This window comes from Periplaneta americana, chromosome 10, assembly GCF_040183065.1.
Source record: "Periplaneta americana isolate PAMFEO1 chromosome 10, P.americana_PAMFEO1_priV1, whole genome shotgun sequence".
In the NCBI taxonomy this organism is placed as follows: domain Eukaryota; kingdom Metazoa; phylum Arthropoda; class Insecta; order Blattodea; family Blattidae; genus Periplaneta; species Periplaneta americana.
This window is the reverse complement of record NC_091126.1, coordinates 162885632-162904084: the sequence shown is the minus strand read 5'-3', so window position 1 is coordinate 162904084 and position 18453 is coordinate 162885632. Positions and strand designations below refer to the sequence as shown.

Below are 18453 nucleotides of genomic sequence, written 5' to 3'. Positions count from 1 at the left end.
GTGGTAGAGCGTTGGTACGTTAAACCAAAGGTCCCGGGTTCGATACCCGGCTCCGGAACAATTTTTCCCTCGAAATTATTCAAATCAACTTTACAGGGAGTTATACCTGAAATCTTGATTTGCACAACCTGTTTATTATTTTTCATTTTTTATTTTAATTCGTTTAATATTGGTCTTATTTGCTTTATGCCTTGTGGATTACCTATACCTATGAGATTATGCAAGGAATATTTCCAGATGCATTTTACTTCGAGAATTGAAGTACTGCGTATTGGTTACAAGTTGGACTATAGCTTCTATACCTTGGGATTTGTATTGCAAAGGAGGTTGATATGAAAGAATGTGCGTATGTTAACATGTCTTACAATCAGTGCTTTTTTCTGGCAGAATTTGCCAGAACTGCATACCGGCACCTTTTTGTTCTATTTTTCATTATGAAGCCCAGAAATGAGTTAATAATCGTGTTTTCATCAATTTTTCTTTGAACTCCGTTTAGACCTCGAAAGTTGGACGAAAACGAGGTTAAAAACGACAAAATTTCCATACACTGGACAGTAATTATTGTAATAATTATAATTATAATGTGTATCACCTACCTACATCAGCCAGCATGGCCAAGCTTCTGTCATAAACTGACAGTAACCTTACACAGTTTGTTCTCAATAAAATTTGATAGAACTTGTGTAAATTATTATTGTTGTTAACTATTGCTCAGTTTCTTGACAATAATTCGTTAACTTTATTGCTGTCCAATGTAGGAGAGTGATATAACCGTTAATGTCAGCACCATGTTTTATATTGTGGTGGTAGTATTACCTACACATAATTGTCAACATTTTTTAATGAGGATACCAATCATCGGTTAGCTGGTCCATATGATCTAGCCAGGATTGTCAGAAAACTCCACTAATCATATCCCTTCTTCACCACTTCGGGAATACTTATGCATGCTATGACAGGTCAACATGCTGAAATAGCATTTCCTCTGTTTTTTGGTGTAACAATTATATCACTGTGACACAGTTCCCAGTGCCTCGTTTGTTAAAAAGACGTTGCACCACGGGAAGGTGAGGATGGGATTTGAGTAGCAGAGGTTATGGAATGCACTTCACTATTCCTTGCAACCCTTGTGTAGTTTTTGTACAGTGTGGAAACTTGTGCAGTTTGGAAAATAAATTCGGTCCATCGGAATTTTACTTTGAACAAGTTTTACTCTACATACAAATGACAGAGAGAATAAGTGACAGCTGTCATTCAAATATTCGAGTATACTACTGGAACTAAATATATGGGTGTTTAAAAAAAAATAATTTTCTGCAAAACTATAGTATAAATAAAAAATTGTTTTATGCTCGACCATGCCGAAATGTAGTAATTACACACCTGGTAGCAGCCCTTTAATGGACCTCATTAAAGTACACCTATTCATTAAAGTTCAGGTTATTCCACCAATCAGAACATATCATTGTAGCAATATGAAAGCTGAAGTATCGATTTCACCAATTGCACAATAAATAACCTACATTTGAAATAAAGTCAGTTCTGTTACTATAATAATTAGCGTTAATTGTAAATAATATTAAAATAAATTCAATTTGTCATCTCGTTTTTCAATGTCGAATTCAATTTCAGGGTTATATCAAGATTAATGTTTATATTACTCTTTAGATTATATCAAGGTCTTCGAAATTTGTTTCTCGGAAAAAATCAATACTTTCGCGTCTGCGCACATCTCACAATTTATGAGGTAGGCTATTGCACAAGGTCAGTTCCGCTCCTCACTCACATAACAATAACATGAATACTTATGAATAATTTCAAGTTAGAAATATGGTCGAGCATAAAAAGTCGTATGAAACTTGCCTATAATGGTAATTAAGACGCTCGTATGAAAATTATGAAACTCGCTTGTGCTCGTTTCATAAACATACTCACGTCTTAATTACTACCATTATAGGCTCGTTGCATAATGTACTATTTTAAATCAAGCTGTTTTAGAGCTTAGATTATTTCTTATATTTTATTTTTTTAGGGTGATTTAGATATTATATGCCCTATGGCAAGCATTCCCAGTCACAATACCAACAACCACAGCTAAAGTAAGTGTCGACCTACGTGTTTCCACCCTTTTCTGGAAATTCGTTATTGTTCCATTGTCAGACTCGATACATTTGCACTGTACCAGTAACTGTGGTTTTAAGTTTCCAAGTTGGTATCAGTTTTGGATGTGCAGTGCACTGACAAGATTGTGTATTGGTGGTCCAACTTGTAGCCAAGAGCCAATATTTGTTTGTTTGTGAAAAGTTTTATAACGATAGAAACATTTTGTTTTGTCTTAATGCCTTAAGAGTGGAGCAAGAAAGAGGTACGTTAAGGTTGAATGGGAATATTTTTTATGAGTATTAACGTGAGGACTTGTGTTAATTTGTGTTTCGTTGCTGTAGATGCTTGTGCTTCTTCGTGAATAACTTGTAGAAAACTTGTAAATTTTTCCTCACATCTCAAGAATTGTGATCAGTATATAGCTGTGGTATTGAGCATCTTGTATGAAACTATAGGAATATATTGCATCCGTGTGGATTGTATGATCATTAGTAGATTTAGAACATGCAACAAAAGTTGAGGAAAATGAGAGGAAGTGCTGTGAATTATATTTGGAATTATGTGAATCTTTGTAAGATCCAGCATGCTTTATGATTTCCGCTATAAATATTTGTAAGAGTATATTATCTGAATGTGTTATGTAATATTTGTTTCTTCCATAAATTCCAGAGTTTAGCAGACCTGTGGTGAAGTTTGTTTCTTGGAAATCTATATTTAAGAGATACATGAAGGAGCAATGTGTGCATATTTCGGTTACCAGACATAAAGTACAGGATTATAATGTCCATACGTCAAAATGTCCATGGAATAATGTCCACGTTGAAAATGTCCATGTTAAATCGTCCAGAGTCAAAATGTCCAGTGTTCTATAATGTCCACTTCACTCTGATGTCCAGAGTCAAAATGTCCATAGTAGTATAATGTCCACTTCACTCTGATGTCCAGAGTCAAAATGTCCGTAGTAGTATAATGTCCACTTCACTCTGATGTCCAGAGTCAAAATGTCCATAGTAGTATAATGTCCACTTCACTCTGATGTCCAGAGTCAAAATGTCCGTAGTAGTATAATGTCCACTTCACTCTGATGTCCAGTCAAAATGTCCATAGTAGTATAATGTCCACTTCACTCTGATGTCCAGAGTCAAAATGTCCATAGCCCTATAATGTACACTATATCCAGTGTTCACAGTAGTTATAGTAGCCTATTGTAAATTTTTTATACTGAACAACAATGTAAATTTTATTATCTCAACAATAATTATCACTCTACAATTTAATTTCACTCCCGTCAACAATGGGATTTGCTCTCCGCACAGCAACACAGCGTTCGTTATTGCACTCCACAAACGACAATGACAATTTACTTGGACTATTACGAACAACAATGAACTGTTAATCTTAACTAATATTCACAAAGCACTATTTACGACACAACTGTCGGTTCTCAGTTCACAGCTTGTTTGTCTTGGCTAGTTCTTCTAGCTCAGTCACTCGCGTTCACAGAATCTCGAACCCTAGACCTTCAGAGACGATCTGCTGAACTTCGAACTCGGGTCCCCCAACTGCGGTCCACTGCACTCAAACTCCGGGCTTCAGGCTCCACAGTTACGGACACAACTCAAGTCGCGCTCTGGTCTCGAAGCTGGCTTCACTGCTACACAAGACTAACTCGCTTACTGTCCAAATCTGCCTGTAACAACACTGGCTTACTGACGGGCTGACTGACTGCGTTCACTTGCGCGTTGTATTTATAACTAAGCCATAGTTTCTGGAGAGTTCGCGGTTGGTCGATAGATGCCTAGAAGATAACGGCTATCCAGACTTCTGTGGATCTTTCTCCTCAGTCACCAGCTGCTTTACTTTCCCCTCTCTGCCGCGGAACAGCGTGTCGCAACCTCCCCTCCCCTCTCCACTCCCCACCATAGCACATGTCCCAGGAAGCAGATGCGCGCGCAACCCGCCCAAAACATGGCCGACTTAGCCCTTCCTCAATCGGTCGTGAGGTCGAACCTCACGTGGCCGTCACACTATGTAAAAATTTTCAAATGCAGAACTAATCAGAACTGAATTTTTTAAAGACGGAACGAAATCCTCAGTTAGTGCCATCACAGAAGGATAAGCCACTCTTTCGTTTCGTGGATACCTGTACCAGCATCATGACTTTAATAGAGATAGGACAAAAATATATTGGCGATACAGGAACATGAACCTCCCAAGCCTGAAAGGCATGCAGCACACAAACAACGCAGTAGAAGACTGGCACAATCTTCAACGTGTGATGGCTGTACATCCATCCGCTTGGCGATTTATACAGTGCCTAAAGCATGAAGAAAATGGAATTTGGACATAAATATTGCAAGCAAGAGTGAGGCATACACAAATTAAAGAGCTGGGAATTAAACGTATTTGACGAATCAAAGACAAATTCTCCAGATTGTGAGAAACTACAACAGGTACAAAGAAAAAGGAGAAATTCTCTTAAATCTTAGTCACCATCTTAAAAGTGGGGCTCCGGTTCCTGGTGATTAATAACTTATTTGTACGAGTTATGGAATAAAATTTATTGTGCTCTATTCAAGCAGAATTTTCCTTTGAACTTGGACATTATGGACGTTTGACACTATGGACATTTTGACCTAACGGACATTTTATCATATGGCCTTTCTGTCGTATGGACATTTAGTACATGGACATTTTCACCGTATGGACATTTTGACCTTATGGACGTTATGTAGTATGGACTATATATGGTGGAAGCCATATTTCAGTTAATTTGCATGCATGACATGTTCATGTGGTAGAACCATTTTCTTGTAACTGTTCACTAAGTGTCCCCTCCAAAAATTTTTACACAATCAGTTTGTTGTAAAATTCCATAAAGCAAATTAATGCAGAAACATTGTGTTCATTTAATTCATAGGTTGAGGTGAGTTATTATAGTAATAGTGCACGTGTAAACCACTGTGGAGCAATGGTTAGCATCTCTGACCGCAAAACAAGCAGGCTCAGGTTCAAATTCTGATTGGGACAAGTTACCTGGCTAAGGTTTCCCCTCTCAACCACTTGAAGCAGAATTGCTGGGTAACTTTCGACATTGGACCTTGGGCTCATTTTGCCTACATTAATTTCAACTTCATCAATAATTATTATTATTTTTTTATTTATTTTAGTAGGTTATTTTTCGAGGAGACAGCCTCCAGATATGGAGGGTAGCTGCAAATATATTGAATAAGCAGTTGCGGACAGCTGATGGGGGGGGGGTGGTCCTCCAGCTTGGGGGTTGGGCGAAGGGCTAACAACCCATCACCGAAAAAAACAGCTTGTTACGAATCCTTCAAATACGCCTAGGAATGGGACTGATTCTCTGGCACGACCACAGCAAAGGAATAAGGTTTTGAGATTTGGTACAGTACTTTGAATGTTACAAGTCTATATAGAACAGGAGGGGTAACATTAGTAGCAAAAGAACTAGCTAGATATAGAAATATAGATATAGAAATATAAAAATTGGAAATTTATCTTTTGAAGAGGTGGATAAGTTCAAATATCTGGGAGCAGCAGTAACAAATATAAATGATACTCGGGAAGAAATTAAACACACAATAAATATGGGGAATGCCTGTTATTATTCGATTGCGAAACTTTTATCATCCAGTCTGCTGTCAAAAAATCCGAAAGTTAGAATTTATAAAACAGTTATATTACCGGTTGTTCTTTATGGTTGTGAAACTTGGACTCTCACTTTGAGAGAGGAACATAGGTTAACGGTGTTTGAGAATAAGGTGCTTAGGAAAATATTTGGGGCTAAGAGGGATGAAGTTACAGGAGAATGGAGAAAGTTATACAACACAGAACTGCACGCATTGTATTCTTCACCTGACATAATTAGGAACATTAAATCCAGACGTTTGAGATGGGCAGGGCATGTAGCACGTATGGGCGAATCCAGAAATGCATATAGAGTGTTAGTTGGGAGGCCGGAGGGAAAAAGACCTTTAGGGAGGCCGAGACGTAGATGGGAAGATAATATTAAAATGGATTTGAGGGAGGTGAGATATGATGATAGAGACTGGATTAATCTTGCTCAGGATAGGGACCAATGGCGGGCTTATGTGAGGGCGGCAATGAACCTCCGGGTTCCTTAAAAGCCAGTAAGTAAGTAGGTTATTTTACGACGCTTTATCAACATCTTTGGTTATTTAGCATCTGAGTGAGATGGTGATAATGCCAGTGAAATGAGTCCAGGGTCGAGCACCGGAAAAAAACCTCAACCAGTTAACTTGCCCCGACCGGGAATCGAACCCGGGCCACCTGATTTCGCGGCCAGACGTGCTGACCATTACTCCACAGGTGTGGACTCTATTATCTTCAATATTTTCAAGTTGATCAGGAGATCCAGTAGACGTGATGTTATGATTCGTCTACATATGTCATCTGTCTGGGGGAGTTGCATAGATCTCAGGGGCTTTCATAGTAGACTACAGAGACCAGGGCTCACCAGTCTGTAGCTCCATCAGATGGATGATGCCCTGGTGAACCGCGATACCTATGGTTCTGTGATCTAGTGATAGTCAATAGCATTATCAATACTATGAATAGTTATGACTTCAACTATCGATAGTCAAATTGTTTCCAATACTATCGATAGTTCTGGTGACTATTGGTAGTATAAAAAATGGGAAGATCATTCATAATAATATTATAAGCGTTTCAAACTGGAGCTGAGCAATACGATTCTTTTTCAGCAATTCGATCAGACATCACGAATCGTTTGTAACGATTCATTCATGGTTTGTTCAGAACTCATCCAGTGTATGATTCCAAGTATTTTTTTTAATCGTAAATGAATGACTCACACGATTCTTCACTTTGCAGTCATGGATAGAATAAAAGCATTCTACATACCTTGCATAGATGGCAGAATAGGCCCGGGAAGGATACAGTCCCTTTATAATGAGAGTTGAGACATTGGATTGTCTCTTTCTGATTGGCTGGAACCAGTTCTCATGACCTCCATTAATCTACAAAATTATGGAAGATAGTTATCCTCAATTGTAATTTATAAACTCAAACTTACTATCAACTACAATTTTTACATAAAATCCCCTTTTAACTACTGCCTAAATTTCAGGCACACATTAATTATTTTTCATATTTAACTAAACAGATCCAGTATTTTGTTTCCACTTAACCATTCCTTTTATCATACACCATTCACCCACAAGTCCACACCTGTGGAGTAACGATTAGCGTGTCTGGCTATGAAACCAGGTGGCCCAGGTTCGATTCCCGGTCGGGGCAAGTTACCAGGTTGAGGTTTTTTCCGGGGTTTTCTCTCAACCCAATATGAGCAAATGCTGGGTAACTTTCGGTGCTGGACCCTGGACTCATTTCACCGGCATTATCACCTTCACCTCATTCAGATGCTAAATAAGCTGTGTTGTTGATACAGCGTCGTAAAATAACCTACATAAAAAAAGAAAAAAACCATTCTCCCACAATTAAGTAATTTGGTCAGAAAGTATATGTATTCACTAGTATCTTCAGTTCCCTTGGAAATACTGTTATCCAAAACTGGAAACTTAATCATTGCAAGGCAAAACCATCTGTATTCCAACAAAATGCAATTTATGCTTATTTTAATGGGGAAACGTAGGCTATTCTTGGAACAATGGCCACATGTTAAAAAATAAACATTATAATGGCTAATGTTGGGACAGATTATAATATTGTGTATTATTAGTATGTAATTCAGATTCAATTCAGTACATATTATTAAATTAATAGTTCACTACGCATTTAGACATAAATTCAGATATATATTCAGTTTATAACCATTTCATAAAAAAGCTTGTAATGACTATTGATAGTATCGATAGTTTTAATTATAACTATCAATAGTAGGAACAGTTGATAGTACTATCGTGACTATCACCCATCTTTACTGCGATCTACAGGTCAATATAGGATGTAGCAGAACATAGTACGTGATTTGCGAACAGATGCCATTGATCTGCAGGAAGTTGCAAGGAGACTCCATGCTGTAGCTGAATCGATAAGATGGCACCAAGAAGTGAATCATGTACTTATGGGAATGCAGTCCTAAGGACTTCAACAATCATCCCACAATAAGGAGGTGGGCACGATAAGCCTTAGACTGCAATACAAGCCTTTGGGCCCTCCTCAGAAGGGGGAAAAGTGCATGTAGTACAGAGTCATTGCAAACCAGCATGCAGCATTTGTTCTGTCATTAAGGGTGGTACTCGTTGCCACGTGTGGTTATTGTAGAGTGGCAGTGTTGCAACCAGTGTTTCCTTGAAAATTATGGAGTGAAAGTAGTTAAAGTTCCTTACCAATATTATGAAAGGATGTGCTGAACTGACTGCCTTTGTTGTCCACACATTTTTCACCTCTTTAACAAACTCTTGTAGTTCTCGTTGAGGAAGGGTGAAATTATTTTTGGCCCAGCCAAAAGTGCTGTTATTTTGGTATTGCCAGTTATTTGGATGCTGGTTACAAGGGATATGCTCTTGCTCTGTCCGGAGCGTAGGCATTTGTAAAACACCTCCATTTAACTCTGTTCCTTGCGAGCATTTTAACCTCATTCCATGTCTTGCCCCATGACCATGGTTTTATGCTTGAAGATAATGTTCATGCTATAGATAGAAAAAACTTATGTTTGAAAGTGAGGGAATATTTGAGGGTTTTATTACCTACTGCAGCTGTGGCGAAAATGTAATCGTGCGCCGAGCCACTGTGTAACCTGCAACGTGCATAGCACCTATGGAGGGAGGCGGACATCCGAAGGGGAAGTTAAGCAACTGTCTGACTTATTAACGGATTTTCATTTTCCTCACGTCAAGCACTTAAATATAATTTTATACAGTATAAGGTTATAAATTAATGTTTAGTACGTGTAATGAAGAAAGAAATGAACAAGAAAACATAGAACACATTATCACAATCTAAAGTTAACTGTCTTCAGAATGTCTCTGCGACAGAGTTTCAAAATAAAAAATTATGTCACTTACTGCCAGTCGTAGTTGATCACGAAGGTATTTGTTTATAAGTCGTAATCTAAATTAGGTTTTTACTATTTTCATTGTTGAAAATAATTTTTCACAAATGTAAGTTGTAGCGAACATAGCTTCAACAGAGCAAGCGAAAGAACGAAGCTTCAGATATTTATTTTTTGGCAAAGATTTGAAAAGTTCACCATTTGTCAAGTCCTTACATCTAGCTTTCATTGTAACATTACATTGTAAATCTGTGAGTTTAAATTGAAAACCTAACCGCAATATTCGTACATCTGCTGAAAAAGGATCGAAATAATAATAATAATAATAATAATAATAATAATAATAATAATAACAATAACAACAACCCTTAACCTTTTAATGTTCCATGAGTAATATGTAGTATAATGCCATTTTATGTTATACAACCATTTTCCTCGTAATACTTGTGAACAAGTCATACATTAATATTCTCACCATATTGGCAGCAAAAAAATGCGTCTTCCCATGCTACTTGAAACTTTCGTTTCTGTAGAGGTACATGGTTTCGAGACAGACATTGCGACCAATACGCCACTTGCAGGTCAGAGACAAATACAAATGGAACGGACTTTGACTCTAAACGACATTTCATACAAGTTGAGAGGATGCGAAGGCATTTCTTTCCCCTTCTACTTGCCCTCAGTCCGTCAGTAACAGACCGGTAGCTGTTACCTCTTATGCCTGCACCCCTCCAAGTTGTACACACAAGAAAATAAAATATTAAATAAAGTACATAAGTGGATATAAAATACAGTGACACAGATGTTTGACAATTACATGTTTCACTATATTTTAGTGTCGTTCTTACAATATTTTCAACTAATAATTAATTAAATAAAGGGATGCTAGTTTGTACTATGAAGTCAGGGGGGAGCGACACAGTGCAGATTGTCCCATTGTGTATGCTTAGAGTAGCAACTAGCGGTGGAGAAAACATTTATCTTCTGCTCTCAGTAGCTTTTTTATGTGCCAGTTGATATAAACAACATTAAAATGAAATACAAACGCTTAATGTAGATTTTCGAAATATAGATTACCGGTAAACGTTTTCAATAATAAGAATTATTTTCACTATGTTCAAAGTCAATTAGTCGAACGTTAGTAAGATAGACAGTAGCATCTTCCCCTTCACGGATGGTGAAGCGTGTGAGTAGAGGGGAAAGCCTATCAACCAAACTGAAGTGGGGTATAGTGAGTGAGAGGGTGGGGGTTGGGGGAGCAAGAGACATGCACAGCTATCATTGCGAGCCACAATGTGCTCGTGAGTTACATTTTCGCCACGGCTGACCTACCGCATGAAATGTGTAATCAGACAGCATGTGCCAATTGCATGACACCTTTCATGTACTCGGCCTCTCAATGCTTACTCCCCAGTAGCATCTCTTTAAGTTTCTGCAGTATATTTGACATAATGGGAATTGTGACCCTGAGATTACTGATATACATATGTGGTGAAGCTGAGTTCTTAAGATATAACCATGCTGTGACTCAGGTGATATCTGTGTTGATTATGTGCATGCACTTTCTCGTTTTGGTAGTTGTATAATTGTTTAATTGCTGTCAATATTTGTAGAGGACGAGGCAACCAATGACTGCACTGCTTCATTTGGCCACTGTGTGTGCAGGTGCTGTTCCGGTATGCTCTAGCTGTACTGAAGCTAAATGAGACTGAAGTATTAAATCAGACAGACTACGTGAGCATCCTCACCACTCTGAAGAGCCGAGTGGAGAATTTGACAGACGTGGACTGTGTCACCCGTGTGAGTTGCATTTGTTCTTTCTGAATTGAATGTTTAGCATGGTCGATGACAAGAGTCTGGATTTGAATTCCTTATAAACCTTTGTCTAATGGTGTCATTCAGCCAATTTGCTTAAGGAGAGAGGAAGATATTTTTTTGTGAAAAATGAGTAAATTAAAAAAAAAAAATTCTTTAGAATACTCTGTGATATGTATGGAATGCATTGCACAACATTTTGTGGGTATTTGTGCCCTTAGTGGATGTTGAGACACCATTTTTAAACTTCATGCGCTATGGATTTTTATGCTCGACCATGCCGAAATGTAGTAATTATACACCTGGTAGCAGCCCTTTAATGGACTTCATTAAAGTACACCTATTCATTAAAGTTCAGGTGTTCCACCAATCAGAAAATACCTTTGTAGCAATATGAAAGCGCAAGTATCAATTATTCTCGGATATGCAATCGAAAGACAACTAGCGCGAGATTAGACAAAGTAAAAATGGCGGACACTAGTGATAACGAGGTGCAACTTACACCACCGGAAATTTCGGCAAAAGCACTCGATGTGACTAATAACTTATTAACTTATGGTCGAGCATAAAGAGTCGTATGAAACTTGACTATAATGATAATTAAGATGCTTGCGCTCGTTTCATAAACATACTCGCGTCTTAATTACTACCATTATAGGCTTGTTGCATAATGTACTATTAAATCACACATCTTCTTTCATTGTTGTTTCCGGTAAATTAAATTTTCAAAAAAAAAAAAATCTTTAAAATATTCTTTGATATGTGTGGAATGCATTGCATAACATTTTATGGGTATTTGTGCCCTTATCAGATGTTGAGACGCCATTTTGGAACTTCCTGCGCTATGGACTTTTAAATCACACGACCCCTTTATCATTGTTTCTGGTAACTTCATTTTTTTGCTACATTGCCAGATAAAAATGGATATAATTTCTGAACTATTAAAGATACATGCATGAAATTTAGAACACACATTCTTTAGACTATTAGGAAACTTTTCTCTTTAACAGAATTTTGTTAGTAGATATAATTTTTAAAATATGCCCGTTTGTTTGCGAAAAAGGAAATAAAAAAGTGTAATTAAATTTTGTTTCTTTTACAAACTTAGGGACTAATATCAAAATTCTGTTACAGATAGATTGTAGAGCATGCATGCTTTTGCAAGTACATTGCAAAAAATTGTTTGAATCTATATTTAAAAATGGTTTAGATATATCAGTTTTAGTAAAATCCTGCATTGGGTTTTTTTTTTTTTTTTTTTTTTTTCAAATTTGGGCCCCCAAATAATTTTTTTCAAAATATTTATATTTGGTTGAGTTGCTACAGCTATGAGCTCTCTACATACAAAAATTTAATATTTTGCACCAAATGGGAAAAAAGTTTAAAAAAATACCATCTTCTCCCCTTAAACCGCTTCATAAATATTTGTGTCACTTCATAGAGCCGGTTGTTTAATATTTTAAGTCTAAAAAATGAGTTTTTACAGAAAGGAAAAATATTAATTTAATACGAATTTATTTAGCTTATATTATTGCAGTGAACATAATGCAAATATAAACCAATACAGCCAAAAGCAAACATATTTATTGAAAAATGAGTTCTATTCAGTCAATAACATAAACACAATAAAACATGTTATAATAACATTTACACAGATTTTAAAAACAAACGTTTTCGCCAATTTTGATTGGCATCTTCAGGTTGTGTAGGTCGAATGGAACATGTTATAAAAAGTGAACACTTGGTATATGACGTTAAAAACCAAAGTTACAACTGTAATATCACTTAAAAACAGAGAATAGAATATAGCAAAAAGCCTCCACGATGTGTGTAGAATCACTGTGTTGAAAGAGGCGTGTGTGAACCAAGGAAACAGCAAAACTCTTCTGTCATTGCAGCTACAGTTTTCAAGATAGAGTTGATAGATTTGTTTGTAGCATCTTCAAATCTATCTTGAAAACTGTAGCTGCAATGACAGAAGAGTTTTGCTGTTTCCTTGGTTCACACACGCCTCTTTCAACACAGTGATTCTACACTCATCGTGGAGGCTTTTTGCTATATTCTATTCTCTGTTTTTAAGTGATATTACAGTTGTAACTTTGGTTTTTAACGTCATATACCAAGTGTTCACTTTTTATAACATGTTCCATTCGACCTATACGACCTGAAGATGCCAATCAAAATTGGCGAAAACGTTTGTTTTTAAATCTGTGTAAATGTTATTATAACATGTTTTATTGTGTTTATGTTAAGTATTGACTGAATAGAACTCATTTTTCAATTAACACTGAACTTAACGGAACCAATATGCCTTTGAAAAAACATATTTATGTTACATTGCCTGCAACCTTGAAACCCATTTATGATTACTTTGACAATCATCTAGCCTTTTACTTTCCAATAGAAAAAGGTATTCAGAAACATAAATTGAGGGGCTCAGGAGCAAAAGGACGTAACTGTAGGCTTAAGTTACTTTTGAGAAAATGAGGTTGAAAGTATTTAAGCTTTCGTAAATTCGGTGAAATTCTAAATTTAAATTTTAACGTGTGATGTGATAAAAATACATCCCATAGCCACTAAAATTTTAGATGCTTTAGATTACCCTGGATGCACTTAACTCATGTTTCTAGAAATGTCACTTGCATCCCTTTGGTTCTATCCCCCTCAATTTTTAAAAGTAAATGTTTTTTAAACTTCAAAATACACTATTAAGCACTTTAATAAAATACTTCGTATTCTTCTTTTAATATTTTTACAAATTTTTATTCCAATTGGATGAAATAAGTCATTTTTTCATTGCGAGTACTGAATGCATTATTGGACATTGAGATGATAGTATTTGATATCATTTAAGCTACGCTCATGTTTGAATCTAGTTCACAGCAAACTATTATTGTAGTGCAGTGAAGTTGAAGCATTCGGTCAAGTTTTCTTCAGTAATGGTGGTAGTGGTACATCTAACAAAAGTAAAATAGATGGTAGGGTGATTGATGTTTCGAAAAGTGAAAAGTTTATTTACTAAATGTTCACTCCATCACTGCCACTCAAGAAAAAATACTCATCTTTTATATTCTTCAGACTAGTACTTGTAAAATGTATGTGTTAGAATACAGTGTAGAGACAGAAAAATGCTGGGAACAGAACATCGATTTACACTGCCTCTTTTTAGATTTTGAATCTACATATGATAATCTAATACTTAGGACAATATGGGGACACATGCATCAACTCGGTTTTCCAAGGAAACTGATAAATGTATGCAGAATTGTGTCATCTGAACCAAAGGCAACAGTGAAATTAGGAAAGATCACAACTGAAAATTTTAAATTGGAGAAAGGAACCAGGCAAGGAGATGGGCTGGCACCTCTCTTGTTTAATATAGCCCTACACATTGCAATAATAAAATCAGAAGTCCAAATTAATGGAACTATTTGTAATAAGACACAACAGATTTTAGGCTATGCGGATGATGTCATCATCACCGGAAGAAGGATACAAGACGTTGAAGAAGCCTTGATAGCATTGGATAAGGAAACTCAGAAGCTGGGATTTAAAATAAATACAAAGAAATCTAAATTTATATCAGTCACCAAAAGACAAAATGATCAAGTGAAGGAAGTTAAAATGGGAACATACAAGTTTGAAAAAGTAAAAGAATTTACATATCTCGGATCAATATTGACAGCAAATAATGACCTAAGGAATGAGGTACAAAGAAGAATAAATCTGGCTAACAGGGCATATTATTCACTTTTACCAATTGTTAAAAATAAAATAATATCTAGAGAAATCAAAACCCTAATAAGACCCATTATAACATATGGTACAGAAACATGGGTTCTGAATAAAAATACATGCAAACAACTAGCAGTATTTGAGAGGAAAATCTTAAGAAGGATATTCGGAGCAATTGAAACAGTGGATGGATGAAGAGCCAGATATAATAATGAGATATACGAACTGTACAAGGAATCGGATTTGGAGGCGCACATAAGATGTCAAAGACTGAGATGGTTGGGACACGTCACAAGGATGGAAACAACAAGGAAAGTGAAGATTGTCTTCAATAACAACCCAGATGGAACCAGATTAAGAGGAAGACCGAGAACAAGATGGTGGAACTGTGTACGAGTGGATGTGAATAGATTAGGAATAAGGAATTGGAGGGAGTTGGCGATGGATAGAGAAGGATGGAAGAGAGCCATAGAGGAGGTTAAGGCCCACCTGGGCTGTAATACCAAATAAGAAGAAGAAGAAGAAGGATACAGTGTGTACAATATCATGTGAAAGACTTCGATACAAGCATCAGTACTGAAATTGAATTCTTAGTGGCCATTATTATGTATAGAAGTTATGTGTGTTTATTCATTTAATTCAGAAAGTTACGATACTCTACAAATTTAGTGTGCAAAGTTCTGTAATTGTATCTACTGTTACATGTCATTTCCGCAACATTTCAATGGATAGTGACTAGATAAGTGTTTGTGGTTTTTCTTGAAATTGCCGATGTCCCCTGTTGGACCATAAAAAATCTGGTCGGCCTATACTTATTCCTTGGTCTAGCTGCTTTTGTTTTCTGACATGTTATGTGAACAGTCATCTTTGCAGTCAAAGTAATAAAACCAATACAGGAAAATTACTATTGAAATATAATATTTCAGGTGGCGTTCCAGGAGCTGAATCCTTTTCCCATGAAAATAATTTCGCAAAAGCGAGAACATCATAGGAAGGCCTTAAAGGTATGGTATTCAAACACACATTTAAAGAAAATGTATGTCATGAGCAAATATTAACCCTCCAATGGTCGCACAAATCAAATAATAATGATCCAGTACTTTATTTTTGATTGTGATCTGAGATAACAGCACTTATTGTATGTACCAAACAGGTACCTATCATTCGTAAATTTCTCTACCCTCTCAGTTTGTAGTTGTAAATGACAAGGTGTTAGCAAATGTTTTCTTGGTGCGTAATTAAATTGGTGTACATTTGGGTCACAGTTGTGCTCTGCGCAAACATTCTCATGGCCGGTTTCTGGTACATGTCAGTTAACTCTCAGTTACTTAGCTGCTCTTATAAATTTAACTGCACTGATAACTTTCATGAGTTTCTGGAAAGTTAAATGTAGATTTATCAGCGCTTGTAACTAACAGTTGTAACTTCAAGTTCAGTATCTATTGTCGTCCATAGATGTCGCCACTAGTATTTTGTTAGTGATTTTTTAGTTATTTATAGTTACTTTTGTTTGCAGAAGTTTTCATTAATATGGCTGATAGGTACACAGTGAGCTCTGCACTAGTAGGTGCAAGACTTTTTAATTAAAGAACCGTGTGATAAATGACATTATTATTATTATTATTATTATTATTATTATTATTATTATTATTATTATTATTATTTTTTATTTTTTTATTTTTTTATTTTTTTTATATTGCATTGTGTTGCTTACAAACTAGCTTTCAAATACACCACTTGTGACGACATATAGCTTATTACTTATCTGCTCTTATAAATTTAACTGCACTGATAACTTTCATGAGTTTCTGGAAAGTTAAATGTAGATTTATAAGCGCTTGTAACTAACAGTTGTAACTTCAAGTTCAGTATCTATTGTCGTCCATAGATGTCTCCACTAGTATTTTGTTAGTGATTTTTTAGTTATTTATAGTTACTTTTGTTTGCAGAAGTTTTCAGTAATATGGCTGATAGGTACACAGTGAGCTCTGCACTAGTAGGTGCAAGACTTTTTAATTAAAGAACCGTGTGATAAATGACATTATTATTATTATTATTATTATTATTATTATTATTATTATTATTATTATTATTATTGGTGGCCGGGTAGCTCAGTTGGTAGAGCAGCTGGCTACGGACTGGAAGGTCCGGGGTTCGATCCCAGGTGGTGACAGGATTTTTTCTCGTTGCCAAACTTTCAGAATGGTCCCAAGGTTCACTCAGCCTTCTATAAAATTGAGTACCGGGTCTTTCCCGGGGGTAAAAGGCGGTCAGAGCGTGGTGCCGACCACACCACCTCATTCTAGTGCCGAGGTCATGGAAAGCGTGGGGCTCTACCTCCATGCCCCCCAAGTGCCTTCATGGCATGTTACGGGGATGCCTTTACCTTTATTATTATTATTATTATTATTATTATTATTATTATTATTATTATTATTATTATTATTATTATTTATTTTTTTTTTTTTGTATTGGAATGTGTTGCTTACAAACTAGCTTTCAAATACACCGCTTGTGACGAAATATAGTTTATTACTTATGTGCTCTTATAAATTTAACTGCACTGATAACTTTCATGAGTTTCTGGAAAGTTAAATGTAGATTTATCAGCGCTTGTAACTAACAGTTGAGGTAACTTCAAGTTCAGTATCTATTGTCGTTCATAGATGTCTCCACTAGTATTTTGTTAGTGATTTTTTAGTTATTTATAGTTACTTTTGTTTGCAGAAGTTTTCAGTAATATGGCTGATAGGTACACAGTGAGCTCTGCACTAGTAGGTGCAAGACTTTTTAATTAAAGAACCGTGTGATAAATGACATTATTATTATTATTATTATTATTATTATTATTATTATTATTATTATTATTATTATTATTATTATTTATTTTTTTTTTGTATTGCATTGTGCTGCTTACAAACTAGCTTTCAAATACACCACTTGTGACGACATACAGCTTATTACTTATCTGCTCTTATAAATTTAACTGCACTGATAACTTTCATGAGTTTCTGGAAAGTTAAATGTAGATTTATCAGTGCTTGTAACTAACAGTTGTAACTTCAAGTTCAGTATCTATTGTCGTCCATAGATGTCTCCACTATTATTTTGTTAGTGATTTTTTTAGTTATTTATAGTTACTTTTGTTTGCAGAAGTTTTCAGTAATATGGCTGATAGGTACACAGTGAGCTCTGCACTAGTAGGTGCAAGACTTTTTAATTAAAGAACCGTGTGATAAATGATATTATTATTATTATTATTATTATTATTATTATTATTATTATTATTTGTATTGCATTGTGTTGCTTACAAACTAGCTTTCAAATACACCACTTGTGACGACATACAGCGTATTCCGAATCTCACCGGTCCGGTGGCATCATTGACATCATGTTGCAGCGAAATAAGGAACAAAACTGCTGGAAGGATCGATGGCTGTCATGGCGACTGTGTAAGTGGTTATCTGTGCTACGCTAGCAAAATTTTGCGAAATTTCTGTACTGCCATCTCGTTCAAAGAAAAGAGATCATAAACAATTTATTTCTTGAACCGGTAGTAATAACTGAATAATTTCGAGGGAAAAATTGTTCCGGGGCCGGGTATCGAACCCAGGACCTTTGGTTAAACGTACCAACGCTCTCCCACTGAGCTACCTGGGAACTCTACCAGACACCGATCCAATTTTTCCTTCTATATCCACAAACCTCAAAGTGGGCTGACAACAGTCAAGCAACCAACATTTGAGTGCACACTAACTCTGTGTGACTTTAAATTGTGGTTT

General features: G+C 36.0%; 1 protein-coding gene across 9 annotated transcripts in view; it reads left to right on the top strand.

Moving 5' to 3' along the window:
- Positions 1 to 18453, top strand: part of LOC138708126 (TBC1 domain family member 2B-like) — a 90195-nt gene that overhangs the window by 63077 nt on the left and 8665 nt on the right. For 4 of the 9 annotated variants that reach the window (XM_069838342.1, XM_069838345.1, XM_069838344.1 and 1 more), the window contains 2 exons: positions 10787 to 10921; positions 15598 to 15675. In XM_069838342.1, coding sequence (XP_069694443.1) covers positions 10787 to 10921; positions 15598 to 15675 — 213 coding nt within the window. Of the gene's footprint in view, positions 1 to 2348; positions 2366 to 8060; positions 8240 to 10786; positions 10925 to 15597; positions 15676 to 17989; positions 18124 to 18453 lie in introns of those variants that run through there. The other 5 variants (XR_011334588.1, XR_011334589.1, XR_011334590.1 and 2 more) reach the window with 4 other exon arrangements.